Genomic DNA, 24,929 nt, shown 5'->3' with positions numbered 1-24,929 from the left:
GCCTAAATGTCAACAAAATGATTAATGGAACATTAACGAATTCTCCAGAGTGCAGAGTGTGACCATTGTTTACGGTCGAACATTCTGGAATAATGATTATGGCGGTGGATCGAACAGATATTTTTTTCGAGAACATCTATATAGAAGTTAATAGAACGAATGGAACATGATCTCTTACCAGATGATTCTAGAGGATCCAAAAAGATATAAATACCCGTGATTTGGATTCAAGATGGCAGTTTTTAGTCAGAAGTCAGGCCAGTTCATTATGAAAGTTAGTAGACACATTTAGTGAAGTAAATTGTTCAGAATTTTCAAGAAGTCAGTCAGAAAAGTTTAGGAAGAAATATGAAAGTTAGTTGGAGTCAGTGAATCAAGTACAAATAGTCCAATTGTTTAATATAGTGAGTTAAATGAAGATTAAAAATTATGCATATATTTAATGCACATTTATAATTATACACAAATAATTATTGAAGATTATAAAAGTATATTAGAAGAATATTGGATGGACATTGGAAGGAATTAAAATTATATTATGATTGGAGATTAGTATAAATCAACTTATAATAATTGGATATTGGTATATTGAAAAGAAGAATAAATATAAATGGTGTTTGCTGGTTTGCTTGGTGGTGTAGAAATGCTGGTGAAGAAAACTATATCTTAAATTGGTAGAAGCTGATAATTGGAAAAAGTAATTTCACAAAAACAAGGATAACCGAAGTACGAAGACATTCAGTGATGATTAGAATCTATATAGTGGAAAACAGTTCATTTAGGCATTCAGTGAAAGAAAGGTACAAAATTTTGTTAATATAATTTAGTTAGTGTCATAACAATTTCAATTTTGAAGATAGTTTGTTTAAATTTTACATTGTCTATAGAATTTAATTAGTTTTATAAGAATATCAATTTAAAGATAGTTTATTTTAAATTTACATTGGCTAGGTTAGATATATATGTGTGTTTCATAATAGTTATAATAAAGATAATTTAAAAAAGTACTTACAAGCTAATTCTTTGAGAACCGCGATAAAAACCCTATATATTATATTATTAAAAATACTCATTGCTCATCATTCAAACAAAAAACACATCATAACAATTTATATATATATATATATATATATATATATATATATATATATATATATATATATATATATATATATATATATATATATATATATATGATGATTGCCAAACTCCGTAGCGGAGAGGGCACTTGAAGAAGAAGAAGAAATAGACGTTTGTGAGAGTTTTACTACACAAATTCACTGATTATGATTTTTTATTATAAAACCAACAACTCTGCGTGTTATAATCACAAGACTTTACAAACACAACCTGTTAATCTTAACTAAAATGATTCACAATCTGCAAAACATGTTCTGTCGCTTGGAAATTTTAATTTTTTCTATGTCAGTTAAGGGCTTATAAATTGACCCTCTACCTTTTGGAAATTGCAAATATTTTGTACCGGTAGAGATTACGTACTTATCTCATTTGTTGAGTAAAGTGACTACAAAATTTAAGACAAGAATTAAAATACAATGGTATGTTTAAATATTTTAGGTAATATCCAAACATTTTTAGAATAATGCTGAATATTTTATTTTAGAAAATCTCCGTCATTGTTTTATGATGTTATATGGGTTTTATTTCACGTGCAATAAAATTTGTGCTATCAGTTATTTTCAGGTCGGTCAGATAGCCAAGCGGGCTGGACGGCCGGTTCTCATTCGCTTCACTGCGAGTGGTTCAGTGGATGTGAGTTCGATCCCCAGCTCGGTGTACAGAAAACAAAAAGGCTAACGCAGCAGTTTAAAATTCTGAATGAATCTGCGGCTTAGGCTAGAATGCTGGTGTCTGATCGGCCTATGGTGGAGCATTACGGCAACAGATAAGGGCTTGCGACTCGGTGATACTCCTCCATAGATCCCTACCAGAAGGGAGTACCGCCTAAAATACCGGTGTATATATATATAATAATTTTCAAAAGTACTAAAGCTTTTATTATGAATCACGGTTTCATGTTTTTAGTTTTTATAGTCATTTTTGGTTGAATTAATTAATTAATTAAATACCTTAAGACTTATTAAGCATTATAGAAAAAAAATTTAATAAATTGATTGATACTCAGAACTGAATAATCTGTTGTACAAATTAAAATAGTTTTTCTGTTTAGGTAAAAGGTATTAAGACGATATTATTGTGTGTCCCATCAAATAGCTTTAGTTTTACCTTACTGAATAGCTTAAATGTTTTTGAAGTTTTTACTATACTTTTGAAGCCGGTGTTCTCGAATTGAGGACCGCTACCTGAACAGCCAAAATAAGTGCACCGAATTACGGACCGAACAAGATTTTAATGAGTAAGGAAATATTTAATAATAAAATATTATTTTAGATTTAGTTTATTTTGAGCTATCTGGAAAGGTAGTCAAAATGAGTGAAATAAAATTGATCTTAAATGAAAAGGGAAACTCGTTACTTGTGTTGGATTATTAAGTATCGTGAAAAAAAAGTGCTTAAAAGTGGTATGTACGGTGAATAAATCACACACACACATGAGTTCATCCCAACCCCTAGGAACATGAGTGTACCACTGCTAGTCAGTGGAACCCCCATGTCCGAAGATCAGACCGGTCACGTTCCAAAAGAGCTAATCGTTTTGGCTCGGTACCTATCTGACCCCCAGGTTTTTCCTCCACCCCTTCACTACGTCTGACATACGCAGCGAAGGCTTATGAACTTTACGTCGGGCGATTTTGGGAAAAGAAAACACCCTCCGTTTTTCTTGACTTGTGGTTAGACCACCTGACTGTAGAGTAGCTTAGTGTAGCTTTTCTCCCTATTTACTTTACTGAGTTTAATTTTTGTGTGACTGTGGGCTCTGTGTCCCGGAAAAAATGTGTGTCCGATCAGGGAGTCGGCAGCAGGCTGACGGCCCCCTGTTCGGAAGTTGTGTGCTCGATCAAATAGTCGCCAATTTGGCAAAAACTAGTTTTGGTCTCCTTGCCGGCTGAGTGATCGATGGGTCTGGCCATCAAGCCCGTGCTTGTCGCACACGGCCTCAATGCTCAGGTTTCGCGTTTGCCTAGGGCAATTGGTCCTGAAGGGCTGTTTCCTGAAGGGTTTTGCCTGAAGGGCATGCCTGAGGGGCCTTTGTGTGATGGGCTTTAATGACGTGTGGATCTGTGTCCAGCTATTTTTATATCTTTAAAGTTAACAAATTGTTAGTGGGGATTTTGGGTGAAAATAATAGGGGTAGGGTTAAGGGTGGGTGGGATGTGCATTCCCAAGTGTATAATGCTCTCACAATGCTTTGTTTTAACTGGTTGTAACGCAAAATTGTTTACGTTAGGTTAGGTCAGGTTAAGTTAGGTTAGGTTAGGAATAAGGAAAAACAGTGATGCCATGAATTCTTTGACAAGAAAAGACACTACCTACGTAAGAAATAATATGTATTACAAGAGACGTCAAATCCAACCGCCTTTACCAACCTGTATTTCCGATGCGAAAGTATAAATATTAAATGTAAATATGTGTACCTCTTTTATTTTTATAAATGTTAAATGTAAATATGTGTAACTCCTTTATGTTTAAAATATTGTTTCTTAAATAGGCAATAAATATCTATGATTATTGGGATTCGTACTTTTAATAATATTTTATACCTTCTTGAAGTCTTGGTCCTCAATTCGTGCGATTTTTTCAGGTATAAAAGTAAACCCTTACTTAAAATTTCATTTCGGTCCTCAATTCGTGTCTGCCTTTGAAACTCATAGAAAATAAAAAAATCGCCTTTATGCAATATAATATGTTTTAACTGGATCCAATAAATAATTCACATCGCTGTATTATTAATATCAGTCACCAAGACCAACAATTTGCTTCACCAATGCGTCTTATACAATAGGGATGTTCACTAATTTTTAAATATTGTTAAAATCAATAGGTTATAACATATATAAAAACATAGCAAACATAAAATTGTTTAAAAATATATATTTCTTAAGATAAATCAATTCTTAATTTCTATTCTGATGGAGGCTAGAAAAACGGCTCCTCGCAGCGAGGCTACGGTGTGTGACGTCAGCAGTCGTATCGACAACTTGTTTTGTATACGTATTTACGAAGTGTGACCAGTTCTTTAAGTATTTAATCACCGATAACGAAGCCAAATAAGTGGTGTTTTGTTCCTGGGTGTCTAAATACATCTAAAAACATTTCTGAGAAGATTTTTATTACAGTTCCAAACAATTTAACACCATATTCACTTAAAATTGTCAAACCACAGGTTTTTATATCTGTACCTCGGAGGGATACAACACTATGTCCATTTTTAAAGGAAAGGAAATAGAGCACTAGGTCCTAAACCATTTGCTGATAAAGAAAGTGACCTTTAAAAGAACACCAAGGCCATTTTTACTTAGAGGGATAAAACACCATGTGGACTTAATGTTTTGTCCCTCTAAGCATGTGAATTACCGCCGCGCATATCTCTATGATGAGAGGTAGACTGTTAGTGATCTAATAATACTTTTGCCATTTATGGTGTGTTTACAGTGGTTTGTTACTAATAATAAGAACAATGAACCATAATACTCGTAGGAGAAAGATTCTTGAAGTACCTACTAAAAAGTTCTGCGAATTCTTCTACTGCGTTTACAGGTAAGCTACCTTTTTGCTCATTATTTTTAAATTATTAAAAAGCATAACCTCAAAAGGGTAATGTAGTGATTTGATACCAACCTTAGACTAGCAATATTATTACATCTTTTACAACCAATATTATACGCCTTGTTTAATTTCAGAATCAAATAATACACCAAGCAATGATGTTTTAAATGAAGAGCATATTATTAGAGATGCCTTGAGTTTTGATAACGAAGATCAGTCTCATATAGACAAAAGTTCTGATAAACTATTCGTAGTGGAAATGAAATAAGATCTGCATTACCAAAATGGGCAGATACCGTCATTCCTGACAGTAACATAGAAGAAATCATACTATGGTCTTACAAATGTTACGGCCAGAATAAAAATGACAAACCTCAATGAAATATACCGTACATAATATGGAACTAAAGATTTTAAAAATTTAAGGTCTTTGTATGATGTCAAAACATCTTAAAATCCGCCTTTGATTAATAGAAAAGAGACATTAACAAACAACAAGTTCTTCTGGCAAACTGTGTTTAACTGCAAGTTAAATAAAACATCATTGGAACTCTGTTTTTAAAAAGTAATTTTCATGACGAAAACCAGGAGATTGACCTTGTTAGGTTTCGAAGGCGACACCTTACATTGCCAAAAGATTTGCAACTGGTATCACAAAGTCCAATACTTATATCACAACAAAAGTATAACGATCAATTGGCATTACTGTCATATGTTCCTACATTTTGCCATGATTTTTATCAAAACTTAAAGCATACCTACTAGTAATACTAATAGTGACTATCCAGAAGGAGACTTACTGAGGATGACTGAGGTGTTTGTACCTAAAATGCCATTTTGGTTAAATACATAGATGTATTATTTGTATTTGTAAAGGTAAATTGTATGGTTAAATAAATTTTATCAGTAAAAGTCAAATAGTATTGTAGTTTTTATTGAATACCCCATACTAATTCTTACAGTACAATAACTTTTTTAGATGGATACAACACCATGTCCGTTAAAAGGGTTAAAAAACACAGAAAAAAATTTGTTTTTAATTATAACAAATGTATTATGTAAATAACAGTAAACAGAATGTTCTATTAAAATATTGTTTCGATATCTCAATAAATAGCTGCAGCAATAATACTTTTTGGTGAAAAATAGTTTAAAACTGCTCTCCTGTAATGTTTTAAAAATGAACATAATGTTGATTCCTTCCGAGGTACAGATATTTGCATTTATTTTTTTTTTCTAACTTGCATAATAACTGCCTTTTCTAGTTTTTCCCTCTCTTTGTAGCAAACACCACTTATTTGGCTTCATTATCACTGTATAAATACTTAAAGAACTGGTTACACTTCGTAAATACGTATACAGAACAAGTTGTCTATACGACTGCTGACGTCACACACCGTAGCCTCGCTGCGAGGAGCCGTTTTTCTGGCCTCCATCAAAATTAAAATTAAGAATTGATTTATCTTAAAAAATATATATTTTTAAACAATTTCATGTTTACTATATTTTTATATATTTTATAATCTATTGAATTTAATTGAATTTAACTATATTTAAAAATTAGTGAACATCCCTGTTGTCAGACGCTCAAAATTATGAAAAGTTGACAATGAATTTTGGATAGGAAGTCAAACTATAGTTAGACGATTGTTTTAATAGTATACAATTGGATTTTATTAAAATATGTTCAAGCAGATTACGAAATTTGACTAAGTCCTAAACTTAATTAAATAGTCCGAATTTCAAAAGCAGGAGTAAATGAAAAACATATATCTGTACTAAATTTATTTATATAAATATTAACTTTATTTCCTTTACTTAAAGCTTCTTTAAAAGTTAGTGAAAAGAGTAATGCTACGGCTTTGTCCAACTAAAGAATTCCAAGAAGTTCCAAGCCTCGCTGTGTATATTTAACCCCCGATTAAAATGTATTTTTAATAGTTTCTCTTAAATATTTGCATATAATTAAGGGATGAAAACTGTTTGGGAAGCATCGAGTTTAATTGCAATTATAATAGAATGTTAATGCTGCATTTCCATCGTTCTCTGTCAGAAACTTTTAAGCATTTAGGAAGTTAATAGTAGTGTTGCATGGAAATTCCTTTCTGTTACTTTCCTACTGTTGAATTATAGATATTACTTTTCTTTGTAGTTTAGCCAATATTTAAATAGTTTAATTTAGAGGAATAAGTTCATTAATTACGTTAGTTGTACTTAAATGTACTTGTTTGATTCTGTGAAGATAACGAATAATGGGGTTATATATAAAGGTATTAAAATATTTTAGCATGAACTTAATTATTCTCAGGGATTTTAGGATTTTTTACAAGAACATGGATAAATACGTGTGGCTTCATTGAATGTCATAACACGGCTCACTCTCAAAACGAACTAACTAATACTAATACTAATAACTAATACTGTCTGTATTTTATTAAAGTCTGTGTATCAGATAACATATGTGTTCCTGGATCACATTCGCCCATTAAAACTAACCATGTGACTTTCTAATAAGTCGCAGAAGGCTATTTTATCCCCGCATACCCCATAGTCGTCACCGTCGTGGAGGGTATGGTTTGTTAAAGTCTTTCCTCTGGCATCAAACTCGTTCTAGGAGGGGCTATCAGAACAGAACAGAGGTGTTAGTGCTTCAACGTCATTTAGGTTAGTGTGTAAGAGCAGATATGTGGAACACACCAAGGGCAGTAGGAGTGTCTACTTCACAAATCTCGTGACTCACAGGCAATACCGCAGGTACATACGTTTGCAATAGTCCACCTCGGTTAACCGAAATCCCTTGCGAAGTTATTAAATGTGCTAAGTATTTCACTTTTTCGCGATCAAACGAGCACTTTTTCCGATTTGTCAGAAGACTAAACTGATCTAGTCTATGTAACGCTGACTTAAGAGCATTTAAATGTTCATCATGTGAACTGGATAGTATGATAATATCGTTTAGATAACTTTTCACAACGTTAGTGAGATTACAGCAAAAACGGTACATTAGTTATTGAAAAGTAATTTTGGTTGTTTTTTAGATAAAAATGCATCCGTATGTACCGGTAAGTTTCAAATCGTCTCATAAATGCAGTTTTACAACGGTCACTAATTGGATTTTACCTCGATCGTAAGTCTACACGGTAGACATATAAAAAGTTCGCTCAGCGACGTGTAATAACTCGTCCATAGGTGCCAACGGATAAGAGTCACTAAACTTTATTTAAAATCAATGTAAGCTCGAGTTCACATACATCGATGCGTGTGTCGTGACGTCGTAGCTTGTCATTTTTTTTTTTTTTTATTTACAAAGAAAATAGTCGCTTCAACCACTTGGGTCATTAGCGACATTAGTTTTTACATTAGATTAAATTATATAAAGATGTATCTTTAAGAAAATTAATTAAGTCTTTGATGTTTAAATGTTCACCTAATACTGTTTTTAAATTGTTGGAAATATTGTTATTTTGTCTGTTGACTGTATATTTTCCACATTCTGTTAGGAGGTGTTTAACAGTAATGTTGATTTGACAGTATTCACACACTGGAATGTCTTCCTTATTCATTAGGTACTTATGTGTAATGTTGGTATGACCTAATCGAAGTCGAGAGATTTTGACTTGATCAGCTCTTTTTAAGTTCACTAGGCGCCACGGACTCACTGTCGATTTAATTTCTTTTAGTTTAGATTCCGATAAATTCCACTCATTTTGCCACGCACTGATCACTTTTTCTTTGACGTACTGTTTTATATCACTGGAAATAGTCTTTGACACTATTGTAGCATGATCGTTTTTGTAAGCTTCCCGTGCTTGGAGGTCTGCTTTTTCATTACCTTGTATTCCCATGTGAGATGGAACCCATATAAATTTGACTTCGGAACCAGTTTCTTGTAAGGCTGCAAGTTCTTTCTTGATAAGTAAGGCTATAGGGTTCTTAGTGAATAGTTGATCAATTGTTGTTAACGAGTTTAGAGAATCTGAGATAATGACGGAGGAAGACTGTTTTGTACTTTTGATATGAATAAGGGCTTGTAATATTGCATATAACTCTGCTGAGTATATAGAGGTGGCCGACCTTAATTTAAATTGGAAGGATGCATGTGGAGTGACAAATGCTGCTCCTACGTCGTTTGCAGATTTGGAGGCATCTGTATAAATGCAAAAACTTTCCCCGCAAGTCTCGAGTTCTTTTAAAAATGACTGTCTGATTACATTTGGTGATGTCTCTGATTTGTGATATTGGAGTAGTGTCGTATTGATCTCGGGAATCATGATTAACCAGGAAGGGGGAGTTTTTAGATTTGAAGGATAGAGGTCAGGAATTTGCAGTTGCAGATCTTTTAAATTTCTTCGGACTCTTTCATAGAAAGGTGGATCGAACTTACTTTTTTTATAAGCTTCTAGATACCGGTCCGTAAATGTATTTCGAAACACTGGGTGGAATTTGTTACTGGCAACTGAAGATGCATACGAAAGGCATACTTCCTTCGTAGGATCAGAGGTGGTTCTCCTGTAAGACATTGGAGATTCTTAACGGGTGTGGTTCTAAATGCACCTGTGGCGATCCGAAGTGCTGTGTTTTGAATGATTTCAAGTTGATTGGTAACGTGTTTTTTAGCCGAGTCATATACAATAGCCCCATAATCTATTTTTGATCTAACAAGTGACTTATAAATATTTAATAATGTGTTTTCGTCGGTTCCCCATTTTTTATTTGATAATGTTTTCATTACGTTTAATCCACTTTGGCAAGACTTTTTTATTTCTGAAATATGATGTTTCCATGTTAGTTTTTGGTCGAATACCATTCCGAGAAAATTAATTTTGTCTGAGAATGCCAGCGGCTTGCCACACAGCTTTAGTGTAGTTCTTTGCATCCGGTGCCTTCTTGAGAAAATCATGCATCTTGTTTTTAGTGTGGAGAATTGTACACCTACTGATGTAGACCATATCTCTAGTTTGTAAATGGATTCTTGTAAGTGTTTTTGAAACATTTTTATATTCTTGCCCTTTGCAAATAGAACCAGATCATCGGCATATAGTCTTCCCTTAACTAGCGGGGAGCAATGATCCAGTATATCGTTGATAGCGACAAGAAAGAGAGTTGGGCTCATAACTGATCCCTGAGGTGTTCCGTTTTCCTGAATTCTTTTTGTTGAAGTGGAATTATCGGCGCGCACAGAGAAAGCTCTTGACTGAAGAAAGTTTTCTATGAATCTTAGCATATTACCCCTGATTCCCCATTTGTGTAATTTTGATATAATGTTAAACCTCCAAACTGTATCGTACGCCTTGGTAATATCGAAAAACACTGCGATGGTTTCTTGATTAGTTGCAAAACCCTCGTGTATCTCTGATTCTAAATCTAATAGATTATCTACGCATAATCTATTTTGACGGAAGCCACTTTGCTGTGGAATTAAATGTTTTTCTTGTTCTAAGTACCACAATAGTCTTTTGTTTATAATTTTTTCTAGAACTTTGCAGGATACATTAGTGAGTGATATAGGACGGTACGAGTCTACCTTTGTTCTGTCTTTGTTGGGCTTGAGCAGAGGAATTATAATGCTGTCCGACCATACAGATGGAAAGACCTGATTTGTCCATATAAAATTGTATAATTTTAGCAGCCAAGACATTCCACTTTCTGGTAGGTTTAACAAAAAAATTAATGGTATGCCGTCTGGACCTGGAGCGGAGTTTTTAGTTGACATTAGGGCATCCCTTAGTTCTTGCATTGTAATTGGCACATTTAGTATATTATCATCTTGAGAGTAGTATTCCAACTTCGTTTATTCTATGCTTTGTTTCTTGAGCTCAAATTCCGGTGAATAGTTATCGTTACTTGAATTTGACCCAAATGCACCGGCGAATAGCTCCGCAATTTCTTTTCGGTCGCTTATAATTTTGTTATCTTTTGCCAGGAAAGGTATTTTATTTGAACATTTTTTTCCAGATATTTTCCTTATATTTTGCCACACTTTACTTGCTGGGGTAGAACTATTTATACTTGCAACGAATTTTTGCCATGATGTTTTCCTGCATTTTTTGAGAATATATCTAGCTTCTGCTCGACGTTTTTTGTATTCTACCATATTTTCACTAGTTTTGTGATGATTATACCTATTGAAGGCTCTTTTATACGTTTTTACGGCTTCTTTGCATTCTGTGGTCCACCATGGTAAAGGTTTATGATATTTTAGTGTTTTTGTTTTTCCAATATGATTTTCTGCTGCTTTTTTAATTATTGATATGAAGGTATCTAGGTCTTTATCTATGTCATTAAGAGTAATATCTTTTATGTTGTTTATTTCATTTTGTATGTATTTTGTAAAGTTCTCCCAGTCTGCATTTTTTGTATTCCATTTCGATGGGGTTGTGGTAATATTGTTATTTTTTTGTTGTGGAAACGTAATTTTAATGGGATAGTGGTCACTTCCGTATAGGTACGGGATAACGTCCCATTCTAGTGTTGGGGATAACATTGGATCACATAAAGATATGTCGATGGCCGACTGACTACCCGTTTGAATGCTAAATCTGGTGGGTCTACCATCGTTTAACAAATTAAGATTTTGTGAGGTCATACAAAATTCCACAATCTTGCCTCTAGCGTTAGTTTTTGTTGAACCCCACATAGGATTGTGTGAATTAAAATCGCCTAAAATAATGCGGGGGCTGGGGATTTGTTGCAGTAGATTATCAAAATCTTCTTGGACTATAATTTGCAGTGGCGGTTTTTGGGGGTAGGCAGGATAGGCCGGGCCTACCCAATAATTTTAAGAGCTTTAAAATTGAAAAACATATATTCAAAAATTATGTTATTGCATGTAAATAACTTTTAAATGTATTAAATCGCTCAATACATTAGCGTCCGTTAAAGCAACTATGTTATTATATTACCACAGAAAGCATCGAATCGTATTCAGGCATTTTAAATATCATTAATAGGCCCGATCGGAAGTGGCCGACCCAGCTCACATAAGATCCCCGTACAAAAAGCGTTTGAAGTTAAGCAGCTTGCCGGACAACGATTTATATTGTCGTGTTTATGCTTGCTGTTTAGGCACCAGACGATCGGGCCTACATCGACCATCGTTGTCACTTGTAACGTAATTATCGGATTGTAATATAAACTTTTGTTTTAAATTATGATAAAAAAATATGTAACATAATCTGTAATTGAAACATATTGTTAAACAAACAACACAATTGCAAACAAGTGCACGGTTGCCCAAATAAATTTAAAAAAATTCGTAAAATTCGAAAAAAAAATCACATTTGCATAATTTCTATATCGCCTGATTGTATCCAACTCATATATGGCAACACTGTCGCCGAGCAATAGTTCAATTTTCACTGTTATCTGTTATTATTACTAGTTGCACTAGTTGTTTGGCCGATCGATTTTTTTTTTAATTTTTCTTGGAATAGTGAGATCGTTTTATAAGTGATACATAAAAATGAGTTTCTCTGACGCTTTACCAGGTTGCAGTAATAGTAATGTTGATAGTGAGTATTTGGACATAGTTGTTTCACTATTGGAATCGTCATTATCTAGAAGAACTGAAGTTTAGTTGGTAGGCATTGTAACACGGATGTATCCGAAGGTAAGGCCCCCAGAGGGAACTGCGTTCAGATATACTCCGTTTACTCTGAATCCAACACACGCCTGGTACGGTCTTTAGAAGATTCCCATTCTCACACAAAAAAAAATGTATTACACACACTGGCAGCTACAGAAATTTTTTTGGGGAGCTCATGGATCTTGAGGGTGATTACTTTTCTCTGATGCAAGGTCACTTTTAGTCATACCACCAATAGGATAAGTGGGTTTTCAAATATTTTTAAGGGGAGGGGTCATGACCCCATGACCCCGTTAACCCTCCCTCTGGATCCGCCACTGATTACACATAGCTATATGTAATTTGCTGTCTTGGCCTACCCAAAATTTTACCACACCAGCCGCCACTGATAATTTGATCAGGAGGTAAATATATGTTGCAAATATTGATTGTTTGTTCCATGTTTACTGTAATCGCTACTGCTTCAAAGCTATGTGTGTTGATTTGTAATTGCTGGGCTTCATATTGTTTATCGACGTAAATAGCAACCCCTCCACTGGCTATATCAGCGTTTTGTTTGTGTTTGAAAAAGTTTGAGTATTTTTGAAACTTGAATGCATGGCTAGAATCCTTAAAGTTGGTTTCTTGTAAGTAGCTTGTCATTGTTTAGAAATTAATTTCTAATTAATGACAAACTGCGACGTCATGACACATCTATAGATTGGTATGAACTCGAGCTTGGTTTTGAATGAAATATACTAGAAGAAACGTAGTATAGAAATATAGTGTCACAGCATTTACACGTTAATAATCTACGCAATACAGCAATCTTTTTTTAGCACTTATACTACCTACGTTGCCCATGTACTTTCACATTCTTTGATACTGCCTTTTTCCATGAGTTGATTTCTATATAAATTTCTATATATTTCTCTGAAATAATCCTAGCCAACAAATGCTATTTTGGACTGAGTAGACATATGAGAAGCAGAAACTTATGCCAAAAAAGAAAAATAACCATATACAAAACCCTTATACAACCACTGTTGACATATGGATCGGAGATATGGACCATTTTCAAGGCAGATGAAAACCTCCGGCTTATATTTGAACGAAGGATCCTGAAAAGAATATTCGGTGGCATCTGTGAAAATGGTGTTTGGAAAAGGTGGTACAACTACGAGATATATCACAGATATAAACATATATTTGGTGGTAAAGACGTAGTATCTCTTATAAAAATAGAAAGACTAAAATGGGCAGGATATGTGGCAAGATCACAGCAGAACAACCCTTCTAGAAGAATCTTTATGTCACAACCCGTGGGATGTAGAAGTAGGCAGGCCAAAACTCAGATAAATGGATGGTGTAAATGAGGATGGTAGAAAAATATGCGCAGAAAACAGGCAACAGTTGGCAATGGATAGAACTGACTGGCGTAATAGACTTGGGAAGGTCGAGGCTCTTTTATAGGGCTGTAATCTACAAAAAAAAGGGTTGTAATAAACGATATAAACTACACGTCTGTGCCTATGGCAAAACAATTATTAGATGCTAATAGTCACTTATTAGTCATGTATAAACAAAAAATATATTCCAGAAGATATACTTTCCCCAAAATTGAAAATAGGAGAGATAATTGGAAAGGAACATCGTGATAGAATTGTAATAGGCAAAAGGGTACGGTAAACGTGATGTTCCCTTCTTGATTACTAGACATGAAATCGATTTGAAAGAGACAGGTAAACATAAGAAAGATGGTGTAGCTATAATTAAACCTAAAGCAATTATAGACTACAACAAAGAAAAAGATGATGTTGACGTGTCAAATCAACTCGCAAGCTATTTCTCACCTCTGAGAAAAACTGTTCGCTGGTACCATAAAGCTGCAATTAAAGTTTTATTATTACCGCTGTCATCAATAGTTTAATAATACATAATTCGTTCAACCGATTTATAGTCCCGAAGCCACAAGGAAGTCCACAAAAAAAAATGTGTTTTCTGATTAAATAACGTAAATTCATATTGATATATTCATACGTTTCATTAAACCGTTTAACGTAAATTTACCTTATACAGCAAATATAGAAGGGGCCCGCCAGGCCTTCCGAGCACTGAGGTCATGTGCGGCATACATGGGCTTGGTGGCCGGACCCCTCTCGGGCGCTCAGCCGGCGAGGAGAACAAAATTTATTTTGCCAAATCGGCGGCTGAGTGACCGAGCACACACTCTTTTCCGGACATAGAGTCATCAGCTCAGGCTGATGGCTCTATGGTCGGAACACACGCTCTTTTTTTCTTTTTTTTAGGGACTCAAGTCCTGACGTAAAGCTAGAGTAAAATCAATAGAGTTAGTAAAGTAAATAGGGAGAAAAGCCTAGATGTGGCTACCCCTACAGTTAGGTGGCATAACCACATTTACTAAAAACCGAGGATGTCCTATTACACAGGGCATCTTAAGTAAATTTCAGATCATAAGCCTCCTCACGTAAGTCACACGATGAGGAGGGGTGGTGGAAAAGCCTGGGGGTCAGATAGGTACCACTTCGACTAGCGAAGTGTGACCGGTTTGATCTTCGGACATGTGGATCCCATTCTTACATTGGTATACACATGTTCCTAGGGGCAGGGTTGATCACTGCGTGTGTGTGTGTGTGTGTGTGTGTGTGTTCGTTCAACACTCCAAAATAGCAAGTCATCTCATTTCGTGAAATGCTAATCTTTAGTCAGTTACAGTCCGATGCCTGAATCTATTACTACTGTTAAGCATAAGTTTGTTACAGTTGACGCCAAAACTACATACAATAAGAAGAAGAGAAAAACGTTGTAACCAATGTTATACTAAAACAGTTGCAACAAAAGGCAGTATAGAAGCTCAAAAGAAAACCAAACTTATGCGAAACCCAAATGTATGCGAAACATTTTACTGTGCGACATGTTTCACTAAAAAGCATTAAGTTATTCACCATCACCAGTAATACTCGTGGCACATACGTGTGTAATATAATATGTTACTGCAGTGCCATTAAGAATCTCTAAAGCAGCAGTTAGACCTATATTAACATACACGGCGGAGACAAGACCTGACACATCTAAAACGGGACGACTACTAGAAATAACAGAGATGAAAATACTCCGACGAATATTAGGGAAAAGTCTGTTGGATAGGAAGAGAAGCGAAAACATAAGAAGAGCATGCAATATAGAAGACATAAATAGATGGGTGACAAAACGGAAACAGGTGTGGAACGAATACAATAATAGAATAGCAGAGGATAGGATAATACGAAAAGCACGAGATAAGTCACCAAATGGACGAAGAAGTATTGGCAGACCAAGAAAAAGATGGTGCGATAATTTAAACAATTTATTAGGCTAATATTGAAGAAGAAACAGGCTTTAAAGCCTACATAAAAAAAGGAAGAAGAAGAAGAAAATATTGTTTTGTAAGAATTTTTCACTCTGGTACCTAGGGAGCTTACCTAACTCTCTTATAGTTGCAGCTAATGTGTTAAGGGTTTAAAATTAAGGTTAACACTTAATACATATTTTCTGCAAGTCCGTTAATCTAAAGGTAAAAAATATACACTATTTCATACACCTTTGTAATTGTTTTCACTGACTTAAAGTTAGCAGTTAGAACATGTATCATTATTCTTTTAGAATAGCGATATATGTATAATGCTGTGTATCATACCTGTTGTATTTGTAGTTCTGGTTATCCATAAGTAAAAAAACAAATTATATACCAACAAAAATGTCTTGGCAACCCCTCTAATAATATTTTTAAATTTGTTTCTATTTCCTAACTTGAAAACTGCCAAAATAAATACCAGAATATTTCTATATATAGACTAATAAGAGCCAGTAAGTTAATTCAGCTCAACCTAACCTTCATTTGTATTTGATCACGTTTAAAACACTAACCTGATATAAACTTGTACATTCGGCAATCCTTTGTCGTCTCGTTTTCCTTCGCCGATAATTTCCTTTTTCGAACATATTCGCCGCTTTAGGATCCAACATCCAATAACTGCCCTTCCCTCCCGCCCCAGTCGCTCCGGCCTGCTCACAACCCCCAGGTGACACCTTATCTCTGGGCACTTTCACAAAACAGTCATTTAAACTCAGGTTATGTCTTATAGAATTCTGCCAACCTTGCTTGTTTTCTCTGTAGTATGGGAAATTCTCCATGATGAATCTGTAACAGTAGTTCTGGATTATTTTTAAGGTTAGAGGATTTTTTTTAGTATAAATTAGTAGTCAAGCTATTTTTAAATAATGGAATATATTATACTGTACTTTTAGTATAAATGGTAATAAATGCATAAAAGCTAACAATTACGGCAAAAGGATACAAAAAAAAAATGACAAATTAGTTGCCCTTATCAATGTTCATCAGCATTTAACGGTTTAATATTTATCTCATGTGAACCAATGGCAAATTAGATGCTTTTTTTCAGAATAAGTGGTTTCTTTTTAGTATTTTCTATGTCATTGCAATTAAAAAAGCCTGCTTGTTATAACAACTTAATCTAAATTATTTAATATATATTTTACAATTTTCTTCTTCTTCCTGTAGTGACTATCCGTTTCGGATGTTGGCGACCATCATGGCAAAATGCTGCTCTGAAAAGATTTGTGGTTATTGTGTTGAACCACGTACGTAGATTTTTCCTTCGCCTTCCTAGTCTTCGTTTACCTTCTACTTTTCCTTGTAGAATTCATTGCAGCAACCCATATCTTTTGCTGTTTCTCATGATGTGATCAAAGTATGTCGAAAGCCTTAACTCTATCCTGATGATGTTCTCCTCTGATCTTGTTTAGGGTTTTACATATATTCTGGAGTAATTTTTCTGGATTATATGATCGCTCCATGTTACTTAGTTTTTTTGAAATAATCCGTGAGACTGTGTCCTTTGTTTCCTTTTCTTTTAGTCTTCTCAAATTTACCAATAACAGGAATATGATCTGATGATATGTCAGCACCGGGGTAACTTTTAACTAATAGGCATCCATTACGGAATGTCTTGGTCTCCATTATGTAATTAATATGATTCCTTATTATGTTTCCTAGTTAATCTTGCGAAGAGACCTAAGTATACAAACGTCTTGGTTGTAGTTTGAAGAACGTATTTAGTATAAAAATTCTTCTTTCTCTTTCAATAGTTTTAATGTTTCTCCCTTTTCATTTCTCTTTCCTAGATCAAAATCAACAATGAATTCGCCACTTCTCCCTACAAATTTTCGCGTTTAAGTCACTCATCAATATCATCAGTAGCTCGACAATCCTTTCTGGGTTTTGGCTTCTTCTAGGATTTTCCGCCATTCTGTTCTGATCATAGCTTTGTTTTTCCAGTTGGTAATCTTAAGTGTTTTTAGATCTTCTTCCACTTGTTCCATGTATCTAAGTTTGGGTCCTCCCTTTGACCTTCTCCCTACTGGTGTTTGCCTCAGTATATGTTTTGGTGTTTCAGTCTCCAACATCCGTTCAACATGGCCCATCCAGCGCAGACGTCTGATCTTTATGGATGTTATGACCTCAGGTTCATTGTAAGCTGTGTATAGTTCAAAATTATATCTTCTGCGCCATATGTCATTTTCTTTCACCCCCTTATATATGTGTCTAAGGATTTTTCGTTCAAACGTACCTAATAGGTTCTCATCGCTTTTCGACAGTGTCCATGTCTCTGATCCATATACTAGGACCGGTTTTATCAGGGTCTTGTATATTTTGCATTTGGTTTTTCTTGTGATGTGGTTAGATCTTAGATGTTTAATTAGTCCATTATATGTTTTATTAGCGATATGTATTCTTCTCTTAACTTCTTCACTGACATTGTTATTTGCGGTAACTAGTGAAACTAGATATATAAAAATTTTTACGCTTTCGATGTTATAGTCTCCTGCTGTCAGATTCTGTAGATTTCTTTGGCTTGTCGATTTGCTGGCCTTCATGTATTTGGTTTTTATTTCGTTAATGTTTAGGCCATTGTTTTGTGCCGCTTTTTCTATCGCATTTAATAATTTTATCATCTCCCTTTCGCTTATAGCTATGATATCAACATATTTGTACACTTTTTGTTATTATTGTTCCTCTAGTGTTGACTTTTGACTCACTTATTATTTTCTCTAAAGTGATGTTGAATTATTTTCTCTAATGTATCTCTTAGTGCATTTTGAATTCGAATTTTGCTTTGTACTTTAAGTTTTCTTTTTACCATATCAATGATTTTAGTTGGAATATTAAACTCTTTCATTGCATGGATCAGAAATTCTCGATGGATGCTATCATAGGCACTCTCAATGAAAAGATGATCTGTGTCTATATTAACTTCACTAGGCTTTTCCAAAATTTGCCTCAAGACGAAGATCTGATCTATTCTGGACTTCTGCCTGCAGAAACCACATTGATATCCCCCAACTATTTGTTTCGCATATGGTCTCAATCGATCATACACAATATTTGACAGTATTTTATATGCCACAGTTAGTAGCGTTATTGCCCGGTAGTTTTTACATTGAAGCTGATCTCCCTTTTTATGTAGTGGAATAATTACTCCGGTATTCCAGTCTTGTGGCAGTTGTTTATTATTCCATATGTTCACTATTAGTTCGTGTATTGCATTTAATAGGGAATTTCCGCCTTCCTTTATTAATTCTGCGCTAATGTTGTCTAATCCAGGTGACTTGTTGTTTTTCAGTCTGGTAACTGCTTCTTGCATTTCAGCTACTGAAGGGCAGGTTGTTTCTCTTGTATCTGTTTGATCCCGTATAATTCCATCAAATAGTGGATCTTCGTTTTTTTCAAACTTTTCTTTAAAGAATTCTGTTTATCTTTGTAGTATTTCACTCTGTTGAGTTACTATATCTCATTCTTTGTCTCTGTACATCATTGTTCTTGGTTTAAATTCTTTTCTACTTTTGTTTTGGTAGAATTTTGTGTTTTCTGGTGGTTTATTTGGTTCTTCCATTTCTTGGAGTTCTTTTTCTATGTGTTCCCTTTTCTTTCTGCAATTTATTTTCTTCTCTTCCCTCCTTAGCATTCTATATTCCTCCTCTGCCTTTTGTGTTATATGTCGTTATTGTAGTCGTTGATATGCATTATTTTTCCTCTCTGGTATGTTACGACACTCTTCATCGAACCACTGTCCTTTGTTGATTTGAGCTTTTTTATAGACCCAGGGTCTCTTTGGCCGCGTCTTGTATGATGTTTTTACACGCTTTAAATTCTCTGTTTATATCTTTGTGCTTTTGTCTGTTTTCTAGCCTTTCTTTTATATATTCTGTGTATTTTCTTTTCTTTTTTAATGTTTGAGATTCTGGCTCTTATTCTACTTTCCACTAGGTAGTGATCCGAGTCTGCATTTGCCCCTCGTCTGCTGCATACGTTTGTTACGTCTGAGTGATGTCTAGAGTCAATAATAACATGATCGATCATGTTTACTGTAACCCCATCTGGAGATCTTCACGTTCCCTTATGAATATTTTTTTGCTGGAAGCATGTGCTAGAAATGACCATGTTAAGGGAAGTTGCTAGATTATTAGTCTGATGTCATTGTCGTTGGATACCTCATGAAGGTTGTGCTTACCTATCGTTGGTAAGTATTGTTGTTTTTTTCCTATTTTTGCGTTAAGATCACCATAAATAATTTTGATGTCATTCTTTGGGCAGCTTCTAGTTCTTCATAGAATTTTTCTTTGGTATCGTCTTCCTTTTCCTCTATAGGTGCATGCACATTTAAGATTCTATAATAAAAAATGTTCCCCTTAGTCTCAGGATGCAGGAGGTCATAGTGCACGTTCAAGTTACTCATAATAATAGTTATATCATCATCACGTAGCGCTACAACCCTGGGTGGGTCTTGGCTGACTGTACAACTTTTTTTTGCCAATTTGTTCGGTCTTTCATCAACCTAGGGTCAAATGGAATGTTCATTTTCCGGAGATCTGCTTGGATTTTATCTCTCTATCGCATTCTGGGACGTCCGAGTGGTCTTTTGCCTGTGGAAATCTCCTAATATAATAATATTTAATATATAGTTATATCTTCTTTTTTAATTTTAGTAAAGTTATCACCAACTTGTAAAATTGCTCTGCCTCTTCTTCTGCTGTATAGCTTTGGTTGGGACATACACTTGGTAAAATATTTAATTTGACCGGAGTAGTATTCAGTTAAATTATTACAAATCTTTCAGGAACGGGTATAAGATTTGATGTCATATTGACGTTATTGAGGATATATGATTATTTCGACTTTAAGTGTGTTCATTTCTTAAATGGCAATATGAAGTTTTCCAGTCTGATACATTGTTTTTACATCCAGGTACATATTTCATTGTTCAACTCGAAGTTTTTTACTTTACACAATAGTTGTGTTTGTCATGATAGCTTTACTAGAGATGTCACCAGTGACCTTTAATGCAGTGGTTTCTCGTTTTCTTCTGCATTCTGATGCCGTTGACCACTTTCTTAGTTCTTCCGCCTTCGAGACCAATTTCCCAATCTCAAGACAACAGAGTGCCCTTCCACTTACCAGCTCATCTGCCCGAAGCCGTTGGCCAGGAGATGGGTGGATTGCTTATCCCGGTAAACACTTAAATGTCAGAGCCTTGTTAGTTATCTAGCAGGATGCACCAAATGACCATGATTTAGATCACCATACGAGCAGGTTAGGTTCACATTTTTAATGGGAGGGTCTATATGTTACGCATCACTACCCCATTACATCCCTCCACAATTTTAGGCATTGGAAAGTATACGTTATTAATTTTTAACATTTCCATGAGTTCTCCCCAAAAAAATTTTAATTGAGTTTAGCCATTTTGCTGTTGTTTTCACTTTAGTGTCTAACAACATTTTCTTTGGATAATATAAAGTTTGAGGAGAAGTACTACAATATAACATTTAATTAACGTCTCTAGTGAGATATTGGTTCGAACAAGCTTATGAGAAATTGCTGGATAACACAGAGACCAAGAAATAAAAACAACTATTACTAGGTTGCACTAAAACTAAAACTGAAGCATAACCCTGTGATGTGATCTTATTTAGTCACAAATAATCACCTTAAAGTTTATGTTGGAGAATTAATACACTAAATTTCTCAGAATCTCAGAAACAGAGAAACAAGAAAAAGGACAGACTAGACGTCACAGATTTCATAGAGCGCATGTTATGGTTGAAGTGAAACTTGGCGAGCCATGTGGCCAGAATAAAAGACGGGCGATTGACTCAAAAAATTACAGTGTGGATACCACGAGCAGACAGAAGAAGCAGAGGTAGATTACCTTCACGATGGACAGACAACGTCAAAATAATAGCTGGAAATTGGCTGCAGGAAGCGCAAAATCGATACAACTGGAAGAAATTGGGGGAGGCCTATATTCAACTTTGGACGCAGATGACTAGATGATAATGAAAAAGGGCAGGCATTTACTTAATAAATTGTGTAAGCAAAAATATATAAAAATGTAGCAGTATATCGCACAATGAATTATAATTTTTTATTCTCTCTGTCTGCATAGAGATCGCAACTTTTGCCGGATGTGGTTTCCTATAGACTATAATTGTGTCAATATTATCTCAATTTTGTCATATTCTCTTGATTATGTTGTTCATTACAATTATGTATAAAAGCGGACTATCTCCCTGTTTTATTCCTTTCTTTATCTAAAATTCCTTTAGTATCTTTACTGGTACTTGTATTTTCACTTTAAACGTTTTACTGGTAGACTTTCTTCTCTAAGTAACTCCATATTTCTTCCTATTTACCGTATTAAAAGCTGTTCTTAGATCTAAAGCGGATAAAAAGAGTTCTTCGCACTCCTCCAATCTTCTTTCTATTACCCTTCTCACTACGAAAATATGGTAATTTACTTGATCTTGATTTAAATACTGCTTTTGTATCTTCTAGTATCTCCTCAATGTAATTTCTCAATCTGTTCTCGAAATTTTTTTATATATATGTATTGTAGTCGGGTTAGACGAACAAAAGGTCTAACCTTGCCCGGCGAGCTACTTCATATTTTATTACTCTAACCTTAAGGGGAACTGAATTTTACTGCGGTGTTCTTGAATTTAAAGGAGAAACGTTTTTGCTCAATATCTTCGCTATTTTCAACTTTTCGACAATAATGGCAGGGACTGAAAGTGTTGCAAATGCGATTTCCTACAATTTTTTTTCAATTTTTTTTCTGCGGTCGACTATTTTCGAGTTAAAGCAGAAACATTAGAGAAAGAAAGCATAATTGTTGAATTATCTCATTTATTATCAACTTTACGATATGAATGTACAAAAACAAAATTTTTTTATTATTAAAACGCTTCTTAAGATGTGTCTTCTTCACTGTAATCTGATCAGAAAAACCAATGAGTAGTTCTGTTCCGTCCTAAATTAATACTAATAAATAATTAAAACTATAGCTATATTCAATAATGTCTATACAGGGTCTTTCTTACTTAGAGGAATTATTTATACAAGCACTCGTGTGCACTAAGCCGCACTATATTCTGCTTTTGAACAAATTACTACACTAACTCGAAGGGCTTCACCCTCCTCAGTTTTCTTACTAACTCTATATTATCCAGGAGTTGGAGAGCCTCCCTATTCACATCATGATGCAATCTTTGCTTATGATTACTCTCTTTAATTAAAAGTTTCCATCTTCAAGTTGTGTATGAGTGATTGTAGCTGTTTTTAACGTACCAAGCGGCATCGACACTTCTACTTAATACTTTATTCTGAAAGTGTTGTATCTTTAAAATATTGCTCGTGTCGGCACAACTCTAGAGATAAGCACAGTATGACCATACCGGTCTAAGTATTTGTTTATAGATCAACAATTTATTATCTATGGAGAGCTTTAAGTCTCTTTCAAGCAACCCGTACAATTTTTGGTATTTTAGTTCAACTTGCTCTCGTTTTTTCTTTATATGGACCTTCCATCAAAGTCTCGCATCAAGATGTATACTCAGGTACTTCGCAGTATTTGCAACAGGGATCTGGGTATCATTTATTTGATTTTGTTTTCAACAATAAGAATACACCTAATCTACAAGAGTAGTCAGCATTTTTTCTGTTATCCTATTTGTTAGCTAGATGTCATCTGGTCCATCCTAGCTTTTTTTTTACATAAAATGCCCACTTCTTTGTTGTGGTATACACCACAGCACTGACTCTGCTTTTCACTAACCGCTTACGTCCTTGTTGTTTCTACAATGCACAACACTAACTAAGCCATGCACAACTTCACACATTACACAAGCTCGAACGGTTTAGTCCTCTTGAGCCTTCACATCTGGGGTTGGTTGAAAAGAAACTGAAGTACTTCATGGTTGGAATGCTTATGGAGCCTCTATTTATGTATCCTGGCGACTTTTCTAATTTCATTTGGAATTAATTCGACTTTAAGGTCTTTATATAAATCGTCAGTTCGAAAATACCAAGGAGTACCTACATCATTCCTCAGTATTCGGTTTTGGAGCGTTTCTAAATTTCTAGAATTTCTTTTTTAGGCCCACCATAGTTCCATTTATTAGCTTTAACTCAGAGTACTCGTTTTTCATGTTCACTGGGGTTAGTATGACTGCAATATTTTAACCAGTTGTATAGGAAATGTTTTCTTAAAGTGTTTATTACGAGATCTAAATTGGTGTGACAGAGTAATATTTTTTGTTCTATTATAAGGTTAATTCTTCGTAGTAGAATTTCGTATAGAAATTTTTAAAACACCTTTGAGATTATGGATAGTAAGGAGATTGGCCTGTATGATGTTAATTCATGGTTATCTTGTCCTACTTTGGGTATAATTATGAACTCTGTGGTTTTCTAAAGGATGACAACATATCTAAGTCTAAAAGATACACTTATTGGGGTAGTAAGCTTTACTATGGCTTTTATAGGTACAAATAGCGTTTTAATATTAATAAAATTTACATGCACTGATTTGATCTCATTAAATTTTATCCTCAATTTTTTGGCCCAATCATCGATTTTGTTTACTGAAGATTGTAGTTTTCTTGCAGTTTCTTCATGATTATTTTTCACTGCCGGAACACCTTTCTCGTCCGTAAATGTTGCGATTGTTCCATTTTCTACCTGTACAATAAGTATAGAACTGAGCCGAGCACACTTCCCTGCGGCATTCCCTCCTTGATTCCCTTTATCTCTGTGTAGTTATCCTCCTGCTTTATTCTGAAGTGTCTCTTAGTTGAGTAAGACTCTAATAATTATTATGAATACCACCTCGGTAGTGCACTATTTAATTAAAACATAGGGCCTTCATGCCATATCTCATAGACGGCTTGGGTCATATCCAGAAATATAGCTGAACTGATTTGATTTCTCTTTAGCGCATTTTCATTGATATTGGTGATTCTATGTACCTAATCTTTCGTTAAATAAGTCTCTCTAAAGACAAACTGATGTGGTGTTATTAATCTCGTTGCTTCGATGATGATCTTTAGTCTTTTCATTATGATCTTTTTATATAATTTTGAAAGTACAAATAATAATAAAATATACCTGAAGGATGAAACCTCATTTGGCGTCTTTCCTGGATTTTTAATCATTATGACTTCCGCCACATTTTTGGAACATCTTTAGTATAAATGATGCATTAAATAACATAAGGAAACTAAATTTCTCTAGTTGTCTATAATCCATGTATCACAAA

At 34.6% G+C, this 24,929-nt stretch overlaps 1 protein-coding gene across 1 annotated transcript in view; it reads right to left on the bottom strand.

Annotated features, from left to right (window-relative positions):
• Window positions 1-24,929, bottom strand: part of LOC140446764 (fork head domain-containing protein L1-like) — a 111,532-nt gene that overhangs the window by 36,613 nt on the left and 49,990 nt on the right. Inside the window, exon 3 of the mRNA XM_072539356.1 lies at window positions 16,180-16,453. Coding sequence (XP_072395457.1) covers window positions 16,180-16,453 — 274 coding nt within the window. The remainder of the gene's footprint in view (window positions 1-16,179; window positions 16,454-24,929) is intronic.

Source organism: Diabrotica undecimpunctata, chromosome 7 (assembly GCF_040954645.1).
Source record: "Diabrotica undecimpunctata isolate CICGRU chromosome 7, icDiaUnde3, whole genome shotgun sequence".
Taxonomy (NCBI): domain Eukaryota; kingdom Metazoa; phylum Arthropoda; class Insecta; order Coleoptera; family Chrysomelidae; genus Diabrotica; species Diabrotica undecimpunctata.
The sequence above is the reverse complement of the archived record's forward strand: the minus strand, read 5'-3'. Positions and strand labels throughout refer to the sequence as shown.